Source organism: Simochromis diagramma, unplaced genomic scaffold, assembly GCF_900408965.1.
Source record: "Simochromis diagramma unplaced genomic scaffold, fSimDia1.1 OVJJ01000419.1, whole genome shotgun sequence".
NCBI lineage: Eukaryota > Metazoa > Chordata > Actinopteri > Cichliformes > Cichlidae > Simochromis > Simochromis diagramma.
This window is the reverse complement of record NW_024387244.1, coordinates 5,573,653-5,593,594: the sequence shown is the minus strand read 5'-3', so window position 1 is coordinate 5,593,594 and position 19,942 is coordinate 5,573,653. Positions and strand designations below refer to the sequence as shown.

Genomic DNA, 19,942 nt, shown 5'->3' with positions numbered 1-19,942 from the left:
TCTATCTATCTATCTATCTATCTATCTATCTATCTATCTATCTATCTGTCTATCTGTCTATCTATCTATCTATCTATCTATCTATCTATCTATCTATCTATCTGTCTATCTATCTATCTATCTATCTATCTATCTATCTATCGCGTTGTCCTTTCTCTGACTGCACCTGAAAGCAGCATCCCTCACCCGAGCCACCAGAACATCACTACCCAGAATCCCCCCGTGCCGCATGCGCCCCGCTTACTACGGCCCAAAGGCGTTGGTGGTTGGTGTCCGTCCGAAGATGCGTTGCTCTCCGGCAGCATCAGTACCAGCTCCGCCGTGCTAATACACCAAACACCGGGGGACGGAGGAGACATACCGGCGGTGTGTGGAGCTGCGACCGCGCCGGTGCACCTGACTGCAAGATGGGAGACCAGAAGGTGAGCCGGAGCCGGGGGAACAGGTGTCTCTGATGGGGGAAGCCGTTTCAGGGCGTAGTGTACAAAGGAAGGAGGGGGAGACGCGGCGATATGAGGGAGTTTGTGGATGCAGCACGGGCTTGAATTTCTCAGTCGTCTTGTTTTTTGTACTCGGTGTTTGTTCGGGTGGATGTGGGGTCGTTTCTGTGCTCGCTATCGACCGCTTTCTTATCGACAAGTATCGGTGTAGCAGTCGGGGACGTGGGGAAGGGGGCCTTGGCGTAGCTCCTCTTCCATCAACAAACATTGCACAGTTCTTCTGTATGAATGGGCTTTTTCACTGTGGCGTCGGAGCAGTGCAGCAGGAGTGGCAGCAAATCAAAAGTGTGGGTTTTTCTGTGTAATATTGTGTGTCCGGTCTTTGAAGTCGCCTGCGTAACGATTGCGGAGCTGCATTATTAAATTATAAATGCGCATCCTTCCGCCCTCCCTGTGCACCGAGGGTAGGTCCCTCTCTGATCTCATCTGTTTAAAAGGGAGCTCAAAGCCTAAAGCTTTATGTGTCCACTCATCAGACAAGGGCTGATTAACACATCTTATCCACAGAGGAGGCTCTCCTGTGCGCTAATACAGGGATCCTGAGCCTGCCTGGAAGGGTCAGATTGTGTGTGAGTTCAAAGCAGAAATGTTAAGAAAAATCTGAATTGACTAAAGGAAAATTTTGTCTTTTTCTTCAGGAATCTCTGCGGAAGATCACCCACACACTGGCCATGAAGAATGAGGAGATTTCCAACTTCATCTGCACTCTCAAGCAGAGTCTGGACAACTTGGAGGTACAGTAACGCGAAGGGCTCAAGTTAAATTTGATCTCAAATGATACCCTGAACTTTTTTTTTTCTGCTGCGACACCAGGCAAATTCCAACCGGGTGCAGGAGGACCTGGAGTCTGAATGCAGCTCCCTCCATGCTGTTCTGGACGAAATGAAAGAAAATATGCTGACCCGTATCAAACAGGAGCGAGCAAGCCGTACCTATGAGCTGCAGGTAGCCGTTATTGTTTCTTGATTTGAAAAGTCTAGATCTTTTTAATCTGGGAGGGGGGATCATTACATGTCTTAGACTTATTGCATGTCTGCATACGAAAGCTGGTGTTGCATCAGTGCTTGTGGGGACGTTGTTTCATTCTTTGTTGTTGTACATCCCATGCTCATCTCTTGATCACTGATTGAGTAAGGTGGTTCACAGGATAAAACCGGAGCCTCCTGACCTTTAAGTCAGACTAAAATCTAAACTTTTCTAAGTGAACAGCAAGCAGAATGCAACGTACTTTAACACAATCTGTTAAAAAATACTGTAACTGTACAGAATACAAACCACAAAAATACAGATAACAGGTTTAAGTGGAGCATCATCGTGTTTGTCTTAACGTTTTTTTATGTTTTTTAATGCCACTTTAATTTATAATATTGGTGAGAAGCGTTTATCCTTCAAGCTGAATTCTAAAATGCTTCACATGTTCGGTTGTACTTCTCTTGAAAGTGTGTTGACTTTATGTGTCATTTGTTGGTTTGGAAATGCCTCTGAGGCATTAGGAAGACAGTAACAATAGCTAGTAATATGTTTTGAAGTGCGTTGCCAAGCTTAGAAAGATTTATAGGGGACTATGGAGCAAGACAAATAATATTGCCACTTCCTTTAAACTGCTACCATCTGCACGGTGCTGTTGTTCCCCTTTGTTTGGGGGAAAAAAAAAAAGGTCCAAACTGTCATTTATTCCTCGAACCATGAACCTCCTGAACATGAATGGTTTGGCCAAAATCGCCCCAAAGATGCAAGGAGACTGAAAGTGTCCGTATGTGATTGTTTTTAAGTGGTGTGTACAGAATCAGGTGACTTCTGCTCCAATCAGCTTTCAATGATTTCCACCATAGCAACACTGTTTTTTACTTTTTTTACTTTACATTGCTTTAGCTTGTTAAAGTGCTTTAAAAAATGAAGTAAGAAAGAAGACCATAGAGAGAGAGAGAGAGAGAAGAGAAATACACGCTATATGCCTCAAAACTACTGAGCCATCTCCACATTACACCTGCAGGAGCTGTTCAAGCATGGAAACCCATGCAGTGAAGCTCCCGGCACACAGTGTTTGTGCTGGTGTTAATGCCAGAGGAAGTTTGGAACTCTGCAGTTACTGAGTCAGCAGAGCATCGGCGAGTTTTATGCACTCGGCGACCCCGCTCTGTAACTTTATGTCATCAATATAATTCATGGCTGAGCTAGCATGGTTCCTAAACACTTCCATGTTGCAACAAGCCTCTTACAAGAGATTTCAACAGAGGCATCCTATTACAGCACCATCGAATTCAGTGAGCCATGCAGTCTGTAAAGGCCGACTGCATGCTTGATTTTCATACACCTGAATTCAAAGATTACGAGGCGTGGTCCGATACTTTTGTTCATATTGTGTAACAATAAACAAGGTAAGGCCAGGAACTTGCAGCTGTGGAGCCAGAGGTACCTGCTGCAGAGAGGAGGTGAAAATGACTCCTCTCAAGTTTGCATTTTTCCTTTTTTACTCTCTTTCTTTGCAACATTTATTCCAAACTAGCTGCATGAATGAAGGCTGATCTTTGTTTTCATTCATCTCAGGTCAAAATACCAATAATTCAAAAACGTCTGTAGCCTCAGGACTGAGCGATGACTCTCAAATGATGCAGCTAGCTCCATGGCTTCTGCTGGCAACACAATCAACTTATTATACAGACGAATAACCTGTGGGAGTTTGCAGATGCGCTCCATTTGACTGTAAGTTGGTCTTTTCTCAGAGTCAGCTGAGCGCCTGCTCCAAAGCCCTGGAGAGTTCAGAGGAGCTTCTGGAGATGGCCAATCAGACGCTCTGCTCCTCTGAGACGGACGGTTTTACTCAGGTAACTGACAGTCATGCTGCTGCGCCGTTTGATGTGAATTTCAGTGTCCACATACGATTTAATCTGTCCTCCTTGTGCTGTCATACTAGCAGTGATTTTAACATGGCCACCGGCAGCTTTTTGTGTTGAATGACAACATGATGGGCTCCTACTCAGTTCTCTCTTCGCTCCGTGTCTCTCCTCTTTTTTTTCCTTTCCCTCTCTGTGCTTCTCCTCTCCAGGCGGCCAAAGACATTAAGGATAGGTATAGTACTCAGCAATCCATTGCTTTCCTTTTGTCATAGCCTCCTGTAACCAGCGAGCCATCTAATGAACGTAGCGTGCATGCATTCAAACCTGTAGCCACCGCACCCATTTCATAGACAGTAAGCACGATGGAAGCTTTCCACTCTTTTGTCTCTGTGTTTCCCCACTCTCATCTCGAGTCTGTGCCATCCTGTGTCAGCCCCTCCCTGGATGAATGCTGCTCCCTCTCTAGCTCCGGTTTTTGAATTAGGGTGATGAGCTTAGCGCTAGTATGTCAGAAATGTAGTTAGTGGTCTTTTCTTAGTGAGCAGTACTAGAATCACCTGTTTCTTCTTTGTCGCCCTCTGGTTCAGTTCAATAATAGACCCGCACTTGTTTCCACCCCACTTCTTTGTGTGTTTTTTGTGTGTCTTTCTCCGCAGCGTCACAATGGCTCCAGCCTTTCGCCTCTCCCTGAAGGCTAAAGCCAGTGACAACATGAGTCACTTGATGGTGGATTTCAGCCAGGAGAGGGAGATGTTGCAAGGACTCAAATTTCTCCCAGGTCTGAAACGAAGGAGTTGCTGACTTGCACAACATTAAAGCAGCACTCTGCTTCTCTACTTCTATTTAATTTTACACACCCGGTTGATTGTTTAAAGCTTCTGTTTAAAAGAGATAACCAATGATAAGAAAGTTACACATGCACACTTAGTTACATCTATACTCGACTCTTGTAATGCACTGCATACATTAGTAGGTCAATTACTTGTTGATTATTTACAGGTAATTCACTGACTGGGACAAAAAAAAGAGAGATCACATTAGTCCCGTGTTAGCAGCCATGCACTGGCTCCCTGTGCACTACAGAATCAAATATAAAGGAGAACTGTTTGTGTTTAAAGCCTTAAATGGTCTTGCACCTGGATATGTGGTAGATAGTCTGCCTCCATACAGTCAATATCATTAAAATGTGCCACTCCTGATCATTCCTCTGATTGATGCTTTCTGAAAAGGGAGATGCTTGTCTCTGCTGTTTTTACAATCAGATGAGCATCCCCTGTGACGGTCGTTAGATCTAAACTGAAAATGTACCTCTTCTGTTTTGTTTTGTTTTTGGCAGGCTTTTGGAAATAGTTCATCTCTGGAGGATAGGTTCCTGCTGTGCAATTTTATGTAAATGTTGTGTAGCATCAATATTCAGGAACATGTTTAATTTATTTAGTTTTAGTGGTTTTAATGTGTTATATAAATAAAGTTAAAGAGAGAAGGGCTGAAGGTCAGATAAAATTAGGGGCTGCAGTACAGCTGAGCATAAGATTAGTAAGGATTATTTTGAACTCTACAAGAGTAGCTTAGCATGATTCAGAGTCCAAGAATTTAAATATGGAGCTGAAATTGAGGTTCTCCTTAACAGCTCTAGTTACTAATAATTGCTTTGAGTAATTATTAATTACAGCTGTAGTATTTTACTATAATTATTAACTAATTACTTTACAGTTTTTGTCTGGAAAAATTACTTTTTTTGGTATAAAATCTGCATCTAGTCATGTCATTGTCGGCTCTTGTCGAGTGCCAACCAATTTAATGGGTTTCAGTTGTTTCTCTGATCAGCAGAGCTGCACGTGAGGGCACAACTGTCTCAATCGCATCGGAAGTTAAACAACCTGTAACCTGCCTGCTCCCTCGTACAAAGTCCAGGTAGTTTTTCACTAGGTCATATAGTAGAGCAGATAAAATATGAGGAGAGTTTACAGCAGCTAGGCGGGATGTGCGTCTGTTCAGGCAGCGGGATCTCCTAAACTAAACAGTGTTTTTGAAGCAGGCTGCGTGATCCGGTGTGCTGCATGTGGGAAAAGGGGGGAAATCTGGTTAACGTTCCCACCTGAGTTCATGTGTGAAAACTCTTTTAAGATTTGAGCTTTTGTATTGTTACACCTTGAACTGCTACACAGTACATGTAGTCTAACTTCACCTCAGTGAATTTCAAAAGTAAAACGATGCAATCTAGATAAAACAACCCGAAATGAGTCACTGCACATTACACTTAATTTCACAACACAATGAAGTTAAGAGTTCAAAAAAATACTTAAGAGATTCTGGTCAGGCTGTGTTTGGTAGATAAAGTATAAGCTGCCACCCTGGAGGTGTTGTTAAGCGCAGTGTAGGCATTTTTGTGTTTTTTTTCAACCAGAACAAAAGAAAGGGTCGATGCTTGCTGTGTGTTAAACTTCCTGCAGTATGTTCCACTTACCAGCATTTTTTTATATTAATGAGTCAAATGAATACATGTGATGTGACGGGGAGTTACATACAGCAATAAAACCACAGAGAAGTATCACTCCACAGCTGTGCGAGACCTCCTAACCTCGTTATTGCACCGTTGCGGTTTGACAGCCTACATATGTAGTGTGGGTCTCAATCTGATCTGAATCGCCTGCTTTTAGCTGTAAAGCTAAGACACACAGAGCTAAGACACACTGCCGGTTAAACAGGATACAGTAAATGGAAAAGGTGAAAGTTTATCAGATGAATGTGAGTGAAGACTATAGTCGGGCACAGAGAAGGTCGACTTTTTTATCAAGTGCATGTAAAAAAAATCAAAACAAAAAAAAATCAAATAAATATTTATATTTTGCCACAAGGTCATGTCAGACTTCTTTTAGGAAAATACTGCCCCCTTGTGGTATTAAATGCAGCTTTAATATCGAACTGTTACACTTCTTGACTATTTTAGTACCTTTTTTAAATGAAAACAAGACTTAAAGAGTAGTGAAAGTTGATGTTGGACACAATCTGTAACAGGTAAAAACTCTTTTTGTCTTCAGTTCCTGCTACTCCTGAGATCCAGGTGTCAGAGTGCCAGGTGTGCGACAATACGGTGACTGTAGTTTGGAGTTTACCAGAGCCTGATAGCAAGATAGACCACTACATACTAGAACACCGGCGCACAAATCACGAGGGTCCACCTCGCATCCGAGAGGACTACCCCTGGATGGTGGTGGAGGGGATACGAGAGATGGAGCACACTCTCATGGGTAGGAAGAGGACTGTGAGGTGATGTTTGGCATTTATAGTTAAACTTTGAGTAGATTTTCTAACCTAGAAAACTTCCCTAATTCCAAGGTCTGCGCTTTGACACCCGGTACTTGACGTTCAGAGTGAGAGCGTGTAACAAGGCTGTGGCGGGAGAGTTCTCTGAGCCGGTTACACTAGAAACCCACGGTGAGAATACTTGGATCTGGCTGCTGTTATTTTACTCTGACTGACAAAAGATGTGGGGGTTTTCAGTTTCCTGTACACTAAAAGAAAAACCTTGCTTCTTTCCCATTTCCAGCTTTCACTTTCAAGCTGGATGCTGCTTCAGCTCATCAGAACCTGAAGGTGGAGGACTTGAGCGTTGAGTGGGACAGCAGCGGAGGAAAAATACAGGACATCCGAAAAGACAAGAACCGAACCAACTCACCAATGCACTCCCCAGCCAGGTTTGTAAGCTGCTGATTTCATGTGCTAACTCTCATTAGGAATAAAGCTCAGAAATATTGAATCTTTCTAGCTCGTGTCTTTTCTGTAATCAGGTCAGCCCTGATGTCTCCTAAGAGAGCACCGACCGCCCGGCCCGGCAGAGACAGGTTTACAGCAGAGTCGTACACAGTGCTGGGTAAGAATACGTGGAGCAAAAAAAGAGGGAAGGACAGACACAAACTTGTTTTTGCATTACCAAACCGCCCCAGATTGTAGATTGTAAGATACAATGCTAGAAAGTTACACAATAAAGTAATCTGATCTTCCTTACCGCCCAAGGTGAACTAGTTAGTTGGTGTAATGAAGGCTTTACACGAGAAGAAATGATCCAGATTTAAACCAAAGGGTTTTTTTGTTGTTTCTTTTAATTACTGCACTTTTTACAGTTTTGGATATTTTAAACCGAAATCATTTCCACATAACTAACTTTTCAAATCAGATTTCCATCTCTTAGCAAGGCAGTTGTTACATAACCACAGCTGTCAGCATGCGTAAAGACAGTGGCGATTGTTTTGACGCTGGCCTTATGTGTCGTGACAGCTGACACTATGATTGATGCTGGCCAGCAGTACTGGGAGGTGCGTTTCGACAAGGAGAGCAAGGCCTTTGCCGTGGGCGTAGCCCTGCGGAGCCTCGGCCGATTCGACCAGTTGGGGAAAAGCAGCGCTTCCTGGTGCATCCACCTGAACAACTGGTTGCAGCAGAGCCTCACAGCCAAGCACAACAACAAGGCTCGAACCCTCGACTGTCCCATCCCAAATAGCATCGGAGTCTATATCAACTACGATGAAGGTAGGATCCAAACAGATCAATGGGTGAACTCAAAGATTTAGTTTGCCTCAGCCACAATTTGGTAACTGGAACAAAATGAAATAAAAAGAAAAAGACTGTTTAGCGTTATTTGTGGATTAAAGTGAAGCAAGAATAAGGCTACTTTAACTTCCACACATTTTAAAAAGCAAATCTTTATAAAATAAACCGTTAAGTATGTTTGCCTTTGTGTTTCTCTCCAGGTATTCTGTCTTTTTACAACGCCAAAACTAAGCAGCTGATGCACACTTTTAAAACTAAGTTTCAGCAGCCAGTTATCCCAGCGTTCATGGTGAGGAAATTCAAGCCTATTTTTGTCTGAAAACTTTGCACCACCTGCTGATTTTTTTTTTTTTTTTTTTAAATAAACTGCCTGTCATGTGCTGCCCCCTGCAGGTGTGGAATGGGAGTTTCTCTGTAGTGACGGGCCTGCAGGTTCCTAGCGTGGTGCTGAGCGGCCAGAGGAAGAACAGCGGCACCAGCAGCTCCAACGCCAGCCTCAACTAGACACATCCATCCACCTAGCCAACTGGACTCCTCCCACCTCCACCCAGCCTTGGTCAGCGCCGCAGATCATCTCCTCTGCCCTGACGGCGGTCGAAGCCATATCGCAGAAGAGTTAAATCACTGGAGTATGACAGTTTATCCTGTTCCACATGCAGTGTCTGTGTTGCATAGAGACAAACTTTAGGTGGGAAGAGGTGGGTCTGCTGCTCCCTCAGTGACAGAACTCTTCAGATGTATGACTCTGGCTGTTGTGAATGCTGGGGATACAGTAGGTGTAGGCTTGCTAGGTTTCCTGTCTCTGCACATCCATTTAGCACCACTGCTGCTAGAGCACTGATTTAGCGCTGGCCGCTGTCCATCCTTCTGTCAGCCGAACTGTTGTGCAGCCAGCTGCCGGTTCAGGGTTACGCTCTGTCCTGTCTGCTCTCTCTCCCTGTGCCTTCCTGCTCATTTCCAAAAAGATGAAATCGGGTACGCTAATAAGCTTTCTGTTCCAATTTAAAACTATGTCAGAAGATTTTGGGTTAGCGGTTATTACCTATCCAGCCAGCAACCAACATACGGTCTATAACCCAAATAACAACCTGCACCTACACACAGTTACTGAAGTCCCTGAATCGCTGCCAGCAGCTTTTAGATAGAAGAAATTAACATATTTAGGATGCTGAATTTGTTTTGTTGCCAAGGCATGTGCATTTAACAGTGTCTACTGTATTTCATATAATAGCCAGGACCCACACTTTGGGCTCTTTTGGCTCCTGCTGAGGTTTTGTTAGTTTAAAATCAGAGATGGTGTTAACTGTGGAGGAGTCTGTCGTACAGACTAAAAGTCAGAGGCAACTTCCTTCATTTTAACTCCTTGTAGTGAAGTCAGAGCGCTCATGTGGCTTCAGGATTTTTGAAATGATTGTACTGTATACTCACATAACTGCACTCTAATGCTTGTCCCTGTATATGCACCATTTCTTTTGCAGCAAAGAGTTCCCATTACGAGTAGTGGACTGCGTTTAGTCCTAAATATAACAAATAGCTAGGCAGTAGCTGGAGCTAATAAATCATATAATACAGATTAGCCATTTATGGAGCCACCCAGGTGAGAAACTAAAACGATAAACCCTGAAAACTTAGTCTGAAGTCTGTTTTTGTGCACCGCCTGACCTCTGAGAAGCATCCACCTCATGCTGTATGTAACACACGGTAACAGTGTTGCTTTGCCACATTTCTCCCTCTACGTGTGTTCTGAGTAATGTAGCCTGCGATGCTTTAAAGAAGCGAGAGTTCTGTTGACTTTGTTTCACATGCTGACAGATGTCAGAGTTTATTGTAAATAGTTTAATTTTTTCCACTATAATGTATCAGTCATTGAGGTAATAAAGGAGTGAGAGCACTGTGTTTGTCCGTGGATGTCTGTCTCAAAACGGAAATCAACAAAGGAGGACAAAAAGGTTTGGCTGTATGAATAATACATAAAGCGGAAATAGACCTGGCACAGACCGTCATAAAACCTATCCTGTTGCTGCATGGCACCTACTAGAATTTGCTTGATCACATGACCTGATGCGAAAGAGCAAGTTTTACTTCAGTAAAAAAAAAAAAAAACATTATATGCAATACATTTACAGAAAACAAAAGTTCGTCTGGCAGTTCTGTTTTTCTTCATAGGGCTGCATCACTAAAAAGGTGGGCAGTAATACACTATAGTTCAAATATGAACATCCTGCCTGTAAGGCAGAATATAACCATTGTAGCTATGGAAATCTTAAAAAAACAAAAACACTAAATCTAAAAACACTGATAAATGTGATTCAATAGAACAAAGAAAAAAAGTGCCACTTTCATTGGCAAATGTGCAAAATGTACAAGAGAAAGGTATAGATAATGTGACATGTGCACTGCTCTTTACAGTTGATTAATTTGCTAACGAGTGTCCAAGAGAAGCAAAAATCAATAGCACGTTAATCTTCTGAGAGGCTTTGCTGCTTCTGTGCTGCCGACAGAGCCGAGCTACACCGCGGAGCAGGGGGAGGTTATCAGCGGCCCGTTTCTGCTCCCATGTGTCGGTTCATCTTGCAGGGACGGTCTGACACAGCAGCTTTGCCATATTGTCACAGATGGAGATTGCTCTCAGGGGCTCCCGTCACGAGAGGTCACTGGCACTTGCCCTTGTTTTTTTCCAGCCGAAGTTTCAGCTCAGATATTGTTGCGCGAGTAACTAAAAGATAAACAGATTATTAAGTTCAACATGAGGAAAAAAGTGAAAATAACTATTTAGAAAAATATTAAATGTGTTTCAGATTTCACTGAGGTAGGAAAAAGCCTTAAAGTGAACCTACGCTGATTATCGGGGTCTGTAACGGCTTTCACCTTCACATCTTGTTTTGTGGTTGAAACGGAGGAGGGAAAAAATTTGCGAGGTGCAGGAGTTGGAGGCATGAGTGGAATTTTCTGGGTTTTCCCTTCTGGTTCTGTAGTGAAGACAGACACATACAAGGGGGGAATTAACCATGCAGCGTCAAAGTGAATATTTTCCAATAGTTTCTTAAATTAGAAAGCGAGATAGAGATCGAGAGCGACTTACGTGGCAACGGATTGACTGAGGAATCTTCTGTCTCTTCTGCTTCCTCATTCCCTGTTTGAACACAGACATTGCTTAGAAACAGTAACTGGAAAAAATGAAGTCACACCTGTTTACACTTGTGAAACATAACAAAAAACTCATGATGGATGAGCTGATTGATGGCGCATGTGATAATGATGATACTCACAGTTCTCATTCAAATACAAGCACTCTTCCACTGGCAATTCTTCTGGTTCAGGAGATGGTGTTTTTCTACAGACTGGAAAATAGAAGACATGATTTTGATTATTGGAGCACCTAATAAAAAATAAAGAAAGAAAATGACCAGATTTTAAACAAACAAACAAAAAAACAGGTACTATTTCAACCAGCAACCTTGGGAAAACACAAATATGCAGACAACAAACACGGCATATTATGTTCAGGTAAATAAAGGTTAACGTAATATGTTTTAGTCACAGGAGTCTGGAATGAATTCAATATCATTTCAAACGATTGTTTACTGTGATATTTTGTGCAGATTTTCTTAAATTACAGTTTAATTAATTAAAGTTTAATGGTAATTAGCATTTAATTTCAAAGTCCAGAGCCAAAAGAAGAAACTAAAGTTAAATCACAAGGAGGAATCTCCCAACTGCACCAAAACAAAGAGGCTTACAAAGCAGAGTAAACAGACTGATGTATGAGTTTGTGTTAATGGAAAATACCTGGTTTGGGAGGCTTGGAAGGAAGGCTTGGTGGAGGACCTTTTTGCAAGGGCTGCTGAACACTCTTTTCTCCATTTTCATTATCAGAAGAAATATAAGCTGTTAAAAAAAAGTCCATAGCTTATATTAGTCATGGAATAATTACTACAGAAGAACAAATAGAGACTGGACTATATCAGGTTCTGTACATACATAATTTCTTTTCATATGGTTCTTCAATAATGAGGGGAATCAAAACTCCGTCAGTTGATGTCACTAAATAGCTGATCATATCGTGCAGAGTGTCACAGGTGACCTGCACAGAGAGAATAATCAAATACACAAAGTTAACAAGGGTGTGTGTGTTGACTTGGTCATTTATGGACCTGCAACGATAAAATGTCTTGCAGGAACTGCAGTGAGCACTGCTGCTGAAATTCACTTTACAGACTGAGGTGTGTCATGAGAGCGCAGAAGGAAATGCATGCAACTTTCAAGCACAAACCTAGCGTTGTACCCGCAAACTAATACAAAAAAACCACACACACCAGGCTGAGTCGTGAAAACAGCAGCCAGATTAAAACAATCATCTGCTGCCATGACAATTTTATTCCCACCACAGCCTTTACTGTTAAATACCTTATTGTTTTCCAGGAGGTCATAACACTTTATCTCTATCGCCAATAAAACCATGAAAAAAAAAAGTTCTATCAAGGGCAGCAGTGTGTGTGTGTTGCACTGTTTGTCACTGCCATGTGGGTGTAAGCCACACACAGAAGATTTCATAAAGCAATAAAAAAAAAAAAGGCAAGACCTGCATAGAGAATAAAATGTACAACTGAACCCAGAATTGGGCTTTAGTGTTAATACTCACTTTAGGCTCCACATCGATGATGAAGCCGCCGTCGTGTTTTCGGATCACGCGGTAGTGTTTGACTAAAGGGCTGCAAGAAAAAAAATGAATAAACTTTAAACCTGAATAAAATACCAGCATAGTTATTGCTATCAGCCACGTTGGGACACTGTGCAAAGCGTAACGTAAAAACAGAATAAATAAATCCATATTTCAGTTCTACTGTGAATAAACAATATGATGGGTTTATGAGGTTTTCAGATCACTCCATTCTGTTTTAATTAGCATTTTACGCAGCATCACAACTTTTTGGGAATCAAGTTTGTATATTATTTGTGTTATGTATGAATGAGTGAGCACATGTTTATATCTGTGTCCGATTCGTGTGCGTACCTGTCCAAGTCCTGCCTGGTGCTGACAGCGAAGGAGCTCCCATCGCTTCCAGGTCTCAGCAGCAGGTTTCCTCTTTTGACTTCTCTGTCAAGAAGCAGCTCGGCCTCCAGGCGGGAGACATTGTGGTAACAGCTATAGGAATGACACAAATGTGTCACTCATCAGCAGCTGACCTCGGTATATAATTAAATTCTAATGGAATGCATATGCAAAGAATGTTTCTGGCATTCGAGTCAATCTTGACTTCTTTCCAAAGAAAACAAAATTCCAACATGTCTGGCTTTTTTTTTTTCTTTCCGAGAATGAAAATGCAGATAATTCAGTTAAATACCAGTGAATGCATTTACAGTTATAGCAACACCTCTTCGCCATAAACATAGTCAGCAACAGTGCAAAAGTCACGAGTGTCTTTGATACTGACGCTGGCATGTCTGCTTGTAGGGTGACATAAGAAGGGCAGCTGGTCTCAGCAGATGGAGGGCTGTTCTGTTTTCTCTCCTTTTCCTTTTGTACTGCCTCTTTCAGCATGTGGAGCTGACCTGGCAGCAGATTCAGAGAGGTGGGCACAGCCAGCTGCAGGAATACATAATAATAATTTTAAATACTCTGTGTTACATCTACAGCTTGTTATTTTTCTATAAAGTGAGATAAAGGTTTGTACCACAGACCTCAGCCACAGCTTGGATATAGCCCTTCCAAAACTCACGAACTTCTGCATTTGGGACCTAAAGAAGTGACAGAGGAGGAGGAAAAGGTCAAAAACAGAGCATCCTCCTTTGATAGAAATCAGACCAGTTGCATGTATTCCACATATTCCCTTACGGTGAATTTGATATTTCCGCCTTTCAGTCGGAGATTGAATCTGGCTGCATCCAAGTTACGGTCCTGTCTGGTCTCATCTGTTACTGAGATAAATCCACTGAGATCCAGTTTCTCTATGTACTGATAAAACACACACAGTCAAAGAGGGTTAATCAAGAAAAGTTTGGGGTTTTTTGTTTGTTGTTTTTTTAAAAAGAATAATTCAAATTTGTGAATTTCATTAAGTCAACTCACATCGCAGTCCTTTTTGTCATTGAAGAAAAAAAGGGTGTTTCCACAAAGGGCGGTCCACAGTTTCTGAGATGTCTGCACACAAAAGAAAAACAGCTCAAGAAAAGTGACGAATCCAGACACGTGGATAGATATTTTAAAAATAAAATCGTCCATTTTCTTTTATCCATTTCATTCATTCATTCATTTCCTTCCAAGTAAAGAAGAAAGCAAAGTTACACAACAAAGGAAAAAACAACAACATCAACAAAAACCAGGCTGATGACATTTCTGGGAAAGACCTGATGAGTCAACTGATTCCTTTACCGCAAAGGAAACCGAGAAACCTCAACAGATACAGGTGTATGATATTAATAACTCTGCTCTACATGCTTGTTTGGATTCCTTTGGACCTGAGGGGAATCATGACGCTGCATCACTGAAATAATTAAATGTGTTGGTGTGTAAAGTGTGTCAAATGTGTATGAACAAAGTTAGGATTTTTTTCCATTAGTTTTTATTTTGCTTGTTTGTTTGGTTTTTACAGTTTTGTTTTCATTTCAGCTTGATTTTATCAGTTTTAGTGTTAACTCTGCATTTGTCTGTTATGCAAGGTTTTACTATTGTGTGGCTGTCACACTGTAGGAAGTTCAAAATAGAGCAATGCACAATGCAAAGATTTTGTATGAAGTCACGCAGACGTCAGTTTCAGTCAACGGGTACACCAATGCCTCCCCAGACTTGTTTTGTCTAGACTGAGAAAACCAGAGACATTTCATGTATAATTTCATCTTATTTTGGTCTACAGACAAAGCAAAGACCCGAATGAAGCTCTCTTTTTCCATTTTCCAACACTGTGACCTGCTGGCAAATATTAAGGCTGATGGCAAAATCTCTAAGGCATTCGATGCCAAGCTCAAACAAATTGTGTTGAATTTATAAAGTGAGATAAAGGCTTGCCTTTCAGTCACATGTGCACAGTCTTATCAGTAACACCTTGTAAGAACAGCCCTCAGGATTTATGATCTCTAAAGCTTGATGTTCTAGTTTATATCTTGTGTTAGTTCCTGGTTTTCTCAAATGATTACGACAAAAGCAATAAAGAAGTCAAACCAGTCTGACAGGCAGAAAAAAATGTGAAAATGACGAGGAGCTTCTCTACCACAGTAAACAACTTTTTTACCTGGTTTTTTCTATCTAGGTCTTTTACCTACATCTGTTTTAAAGGGTAACTGAGCAGTAACCATGCCAATGCAGTGCTGTTTTATCATTTCAAGCATAACGTTGTAAAGACTAATTACAAATATTACATTGGAGTACAGTTTATATAAAGCACAGGCTTGTGCAGGGAAAAAAAACTACAGAACTACAAACAAAATGAAATATTGCCCAAAAAAGCATAGAAGTCATCTTTGAAGTCACTAAATGACCCTGACATTAAAATGAATAAGTAAATAAAAATATTTAACAGTTGGCAGTTGTTAGGAACATTAATGGCATGTTCTGCACATGGTTGGCAGGTCAATCATTCATGTTCCTCTGTTGTTACCACACACACACACACACACACACACACACACACACACACACACACACATTTCAGACTAATTGATTGTACAATTAGGAAACGAATTTGACAACATTTCAAGCAAAAGTGGTCACATTTTTGCACTTTTCAGTTGTAAGGATTTGCTCTTTTTCTCTCTCTTATATATAAGAGTAAATTCTTTTGGACAGTAACAATCAATAGAAAGACTTTGCTTCATCAGGTCTTGATCATTTATGAGAAATTCATGGACATTTAAACTCAAAAACTGACTAAACTAGTTGAAAGTTAAAAAACCTGAAGCCTCGATGGAAAATAATGACATGTTTGCTGTAAGCGTGAGTACACAACGGTCAAATATCTGCACAAACAACCAAGCAAAAATCTTATTTACCTCATCATTGAATGATCTCTTCTCCATGTATCCTTCATAGTAACAGTTTGGCAGCTGGTCCCTCGGTCGCCTTGTTCGCTTTGCCATCACAGCAAGTGTCGTTGTTCAGAATAAGTCAGATTATACTGTGAATACGAACTCAATTCTCCTACAAATGTATAAAAAGTGCCCCAGCTGCCTGACTATAAAACAACTCAGTCCTTGGGCCACGCCCTCGACCATTGATTGGTCAAAGAGCGAAGTGGGTGGGTGTGTCTTGAGGACGGAAACTACCTTTTCTTGCAACTTCGAACAAATTCCAGTGCCTGGTATTTACACCTTAAGGAACTTCAAAGGAACTAAAGCACAATGCTCATCAGAGCGTGTATGTTCTTCAGTCATTATTTACAGTAAATAATTCACAGGTCATTAAATGGAAACAACAACAAAATGTGTTTTCCGCTTGTTTTCTGTTTAGTTGGCCTTAGCTTAGGTTTAGTATTAGTATTAGTATTAGTATTAGTAATAGTAATCTTTGTTTTGCACGTGCTGCAGGTCCCATAGCTCCACACAGTATGGAACTATGAGGAAACAATATACTCCATATAAAGATTTCTGATTCATTTTGAATTATTCTAAAGTTTATAACTTGGGCATGCTTAAAATTACTTATAGTGTGCAGGGTCTAATTCAAATTCAATTCAAATGTTTATGATTTGTTGCTCCTTTCCTATAAAATACACAGAAGTTAGGCTACTCTATATAATACAGCCTGCAAATTTAAAAAAGTATAGTGTACTAACGCTGTAAGATGGGAAATGGTGTTTGTTTTTTATAACCAAGAAATTGCACATTGCTTAAATTTGCGTGGGCTCTCTCCAGGTATTCCACAGGACAAAGGTATGCGCTTAAGGGCGTCAGGTTAAATGGTGAATCTAAATTGCCCAAATGTAAATGAAGTTTTTGACTGAATTTTGACTGTCTGTCTCTCTTTAGCCCTCGTTAGCCCTGCCTAGAACTGGCGACCCGTTAAGGGTGCACCACTACCAAGGTGGCAGTGAAACAATGGCGGGATACGTCAAGGCCTAATCTTTCGGTTAATCAGGAGCCATAACTTGATATCATCACGGTTTTTAGTAAAAATAGCACAGGCTTCTTTCAGATAGCATGAAACAGGTCCTGAGATTAGCCATCAACTTGTACTTTATTCTCAATCTTGTCAAAGTTTTTTGGTAATCTGATTCCATGAGAACGTTGCTGAGCTCAGTGTTGCATGAAAGATGACGTAGTAATAATCGTGTATTTTTTTTTCTGTTGCTACAAAATGAACTGAGGACACGAAGTCACATTTTCAGATGCCAGCGCCACCAACAAAAACATGTTTTTGTCGATTTTAGGGCTGTTCCTCGTGTTGAAATAACTGTGCAAATATAAAGCCAGCCTCCATTCTGAAATCAGAAATCATAAGCTCTCAATTTCTACAGAAACAAGATGTTAAATATTATTTCTTTTAGTCCTTTTCAGAGAACAAAATGCAACTGTTTCCGTTTAAATATGGGTTCACCACCAACAATCTAACTTTTAGGCTTTGAACAGAGAGCAACAGCGAAATATGTCGCTGTGCCATCTTGATTCAGGCGAACTGAGTGAAGCACGCGGATAACATCCACGGCACTCTGCCTCGACCTGACGCATAGTTACGTTTCTTTGAAGGTGCGTCATGTTACCTGGAAGGTTACGGTGTGGTTTCCGGTTTCTTAGTGAAGACTATTATCCGCAATGATGCACAAATGTTTCCAAGTTTAAATCATCATTTACAGCCCATCTGTCACGAAAGCACACTTTTCAGAGCGCAGTATTGGTGAAGTCATCTGTCCCAGTCTGTTGACGTTGGCCCTAAAGTGTGGGAGGCAGTTAGAAAGACAGACACAGATATTATAGTTATTACGTGAATATCCACCACACAGTGGATCTGTGGGGTATATGTAAAAAAAAAAAAAGCGAGTAAAACAATCATCATTGCGTCTACCGCAGCACCGACCTGTCAAAATAACCACAATGAGAACAGATCATAAGCTCCGGGTGGAGTGCCCAGACAGTGATGTAACACAAGTGTCAAATATCATGCAGGACCAAAATGATGTAAATTGACATGTTGATCAAAGTAAGACATGAATAAACACAACTAATGGGAAATTGTTAAGGAAAAGATTCGGACACAGTTGGGGAATAACATACAGTGTAAGATGGGGATTGAATAAATCTGAAAATGTATTCAATTTATTTATTAAGATAAACAAAAGGTGGAGGTGTCGTCAATAAAAAGGGCCCCGAAGTCCCCCAAAGGTCTGCGTTATTTTTTGTCTCTGCTGGCTCTTGACCTGCATGTGCTTACAGCGAACACCCCGGGAGCTTTTTTGGTTTCTTCTTGGTATTTGTTGAACTTGTAAGTTCAATAAACCAGCTGGCATCGAACTCTGCTCTTCTTCTGTGATTTTTGTGTTTTGGTTTTTAACTAGTTGACAAAGCCTGAATCCACATCCTATCAACATGAATAAATTTTGCAATGTCTTTAAAATTTGCAAATCCACAGCTCTCCACTTGAGTTCCTTTGGAAGTGAGTATTGTACTCAAGTTGTGTGTTTTTTTTAAACCACATTTAGCGTGAATCACTGTTTATAGTGGTTGATTATGAATTCTTGTGTTCACAAAGGTGTTTCGATGATGGACACAAAAGTTGAAACCAAAAAAAAAAAGAAGAAGCAACAGCGAGTGCACCCAAGAGTCCTCGCCCTCACTGCAAATCTCTCTGATTTCTGGTAAGTGACTGCACAGTTTATTGTACATTCATTTGACAAGAGAAGGGTGTAGAGGTTTTTTTTGTAGGTGTGCCATCTTAAGTTTATTAGTTTATGCATTTGTTGAAGTTAAGCACTGCATAAATATCACCATTTCAAGAGCTGATGAGATTCAAATATCTTGCCAGTGTTGGCCACACAGGTTCCTTTCTTTAGCTGTTTTGGGCCTTTTCAAAAGTTTTGGATGGACTTGGATGATATAGATTTGTCAGATTAGTTGTAAGTAGAGAGTTGGTTCAGACCAAAGCATTGCTGTCCCCTGGTGTTGCTTTTTTGTCCTACACTTGTCAAAAGTTTTGGCAGTTACACAAAGATGTTTCTATGATACAGTGAAGAACAATCACAAAGGCTTCATAAGTTTCAAAGATTTAATTTAACAAATATATATAAGTTTAGTTTTGGTAGTGCCAAAACATTTGGCCACTATTGTACTACAGCTTGATTGGCCTGACGTCCACAGACTGTAACATGGGCAGCAGTTTATCACGTTTGTTGGGCCAATTTCTTTAATTGTTGGATCTTTAAAATAAATACACAACACATTTTTTAATATACAAAACTGTTTAACCATTTCTCAGCACAGTGCAGCTGGAGAAACCAGTACTGCCAACTTTGTAAGAGTGTGGGATGGCTAGCACTCAGTTTCATCATCAGTATTATGTGTTTTTCCATTTTTCTTTTTCCTTGTTTGGATGGAAAACTAAACGAATAAAATACTTGTATGTGACTTTTTTAAAAGTCTTCAAGGGACTCTCTGCAGTCCTGTGAAAAACTGAGCACATCCCATAATCAGTAACTTGCTAAATGTGGAATCACCTTTAGCAGCAATAACTTGTTTTCTGTGTGACTTTATCAGTCACTCAAATTATTTTGGAAGAATTCTGGCCCACTCTTATTCATTTGCATTGCACAGCTGTCCTAAGGCTTTTGAGACAAAACTTCAGTCGGGTTCAGGTCTGGACTTTGGACCATTACAACACCTTGATTGTTTTCTTATTGCATGAGCCAACATCTAGCTGTCAGACAAATGGCCTCCAAAATACTTTGGTATGCAGAGGAGTACATGGTTGACTCATTTTCTGTAATGTGTCCAGGTCCCAGTGGCTGCAAAACAAACCTAAACCATCACCCCTCTACCACCATGTTTGACAGTTATGGTATGAGGCGTTTTTCCTGATATGCTGTGTTTTGTTTTCATTGTGCATGGTGAAATATCTCCACTTTGTTCCAG

General features: G+C 40.9%; 2 protein-coding genes across 4 annotated transcripts; one reads left to right on the top strand and one right to left on the bottom strand.

The window, feature by feature from the left end:
• Window positions 1-224: 224 nt before the first annotated feature.
• Window positions 225-9,991, top strand: fsd1 (fibronectin type III and SPRY domain containing 1). 2 transcript variants are annotated; one of them, XM_040052922.1, is made up of 13 exons: window positions 225-422; window positions 1,139-1,234; window positions 1,314-1,445; window positions 3,224-3,325; window positions 3,547-3,569; window positions 3,994-4,115; window positions 6,379-6,588; window positions 6,677-6,775; window positions 6,888-7,035; window positions 7,129-7,211; window positions 7,616-7,867; window positions 8,089-8,177; window positions 8,282-9,991. In XM_040052922.1, the coding sequence occupies exons 1-13, from the start codon at window positions 408-410 to the stop codon at window positions 8,390-8,392; spliced, it is 1,482 nt and encodes a 493-aa protein (XP_039908856.1). In that variant the 5' UTR covers window positions 225-407; the 3' UTR covers window positions 8,393-9,991. The 2 variants fall into 2 exon arrangements, with proteins under 2 accessions (XP_039908856.1, XP_039908855.1); XM_040052921.1 differs by lacking the exon at window positions 225-422 and adding an exon at window positions 527-787.
• Window positions 9,681-16,250, bottom strand: LOC120747220 (signal-transducing adaptor protein 1-like). 2 transcript variants are annotated; one of them, XM_040052924.1, is made up of 13 exons: window positions 15,875-16,250; window positions 13,959-14,030; window positions 13,725-13,844; window positions 13,571-13,627; window positions 13,324-13,475; window positions 12,903-13,034; window positions 12,531-12,600; window positions 11,870-11,972; window positions 11,678-11,776; window positions 11,158-11,229; window positions 10,971-11,021; window positions 10,726-10,851; window positions 9,681-10,604 (listed from the first exon to the last, which is right to left on the bottom strand). In XM_040052924.1, exons 1-13 carry the CDS (start codon window positions 15,959-15,961, stop codon window positions 10,540-10,542), a joined length of 1,206 nt encoding a protein of 401 aa, XP_039908858.1. In that variant the 5' UTR covers window positions 15,962-16,250; the 3' UTR covers window positions 9,681-10,539. The 2 variants fall into 2 exon arrangements, with proteins under 2 accessions (XP_039908858.1, XP_039908857.1); XM_040052923.1 differs by having other exon boundaries at window positions 10,726-10,857; window positions 15,875-16,246.
• Window positions 16,251-19,942: the final 3,692 nt, after the last annotated feature.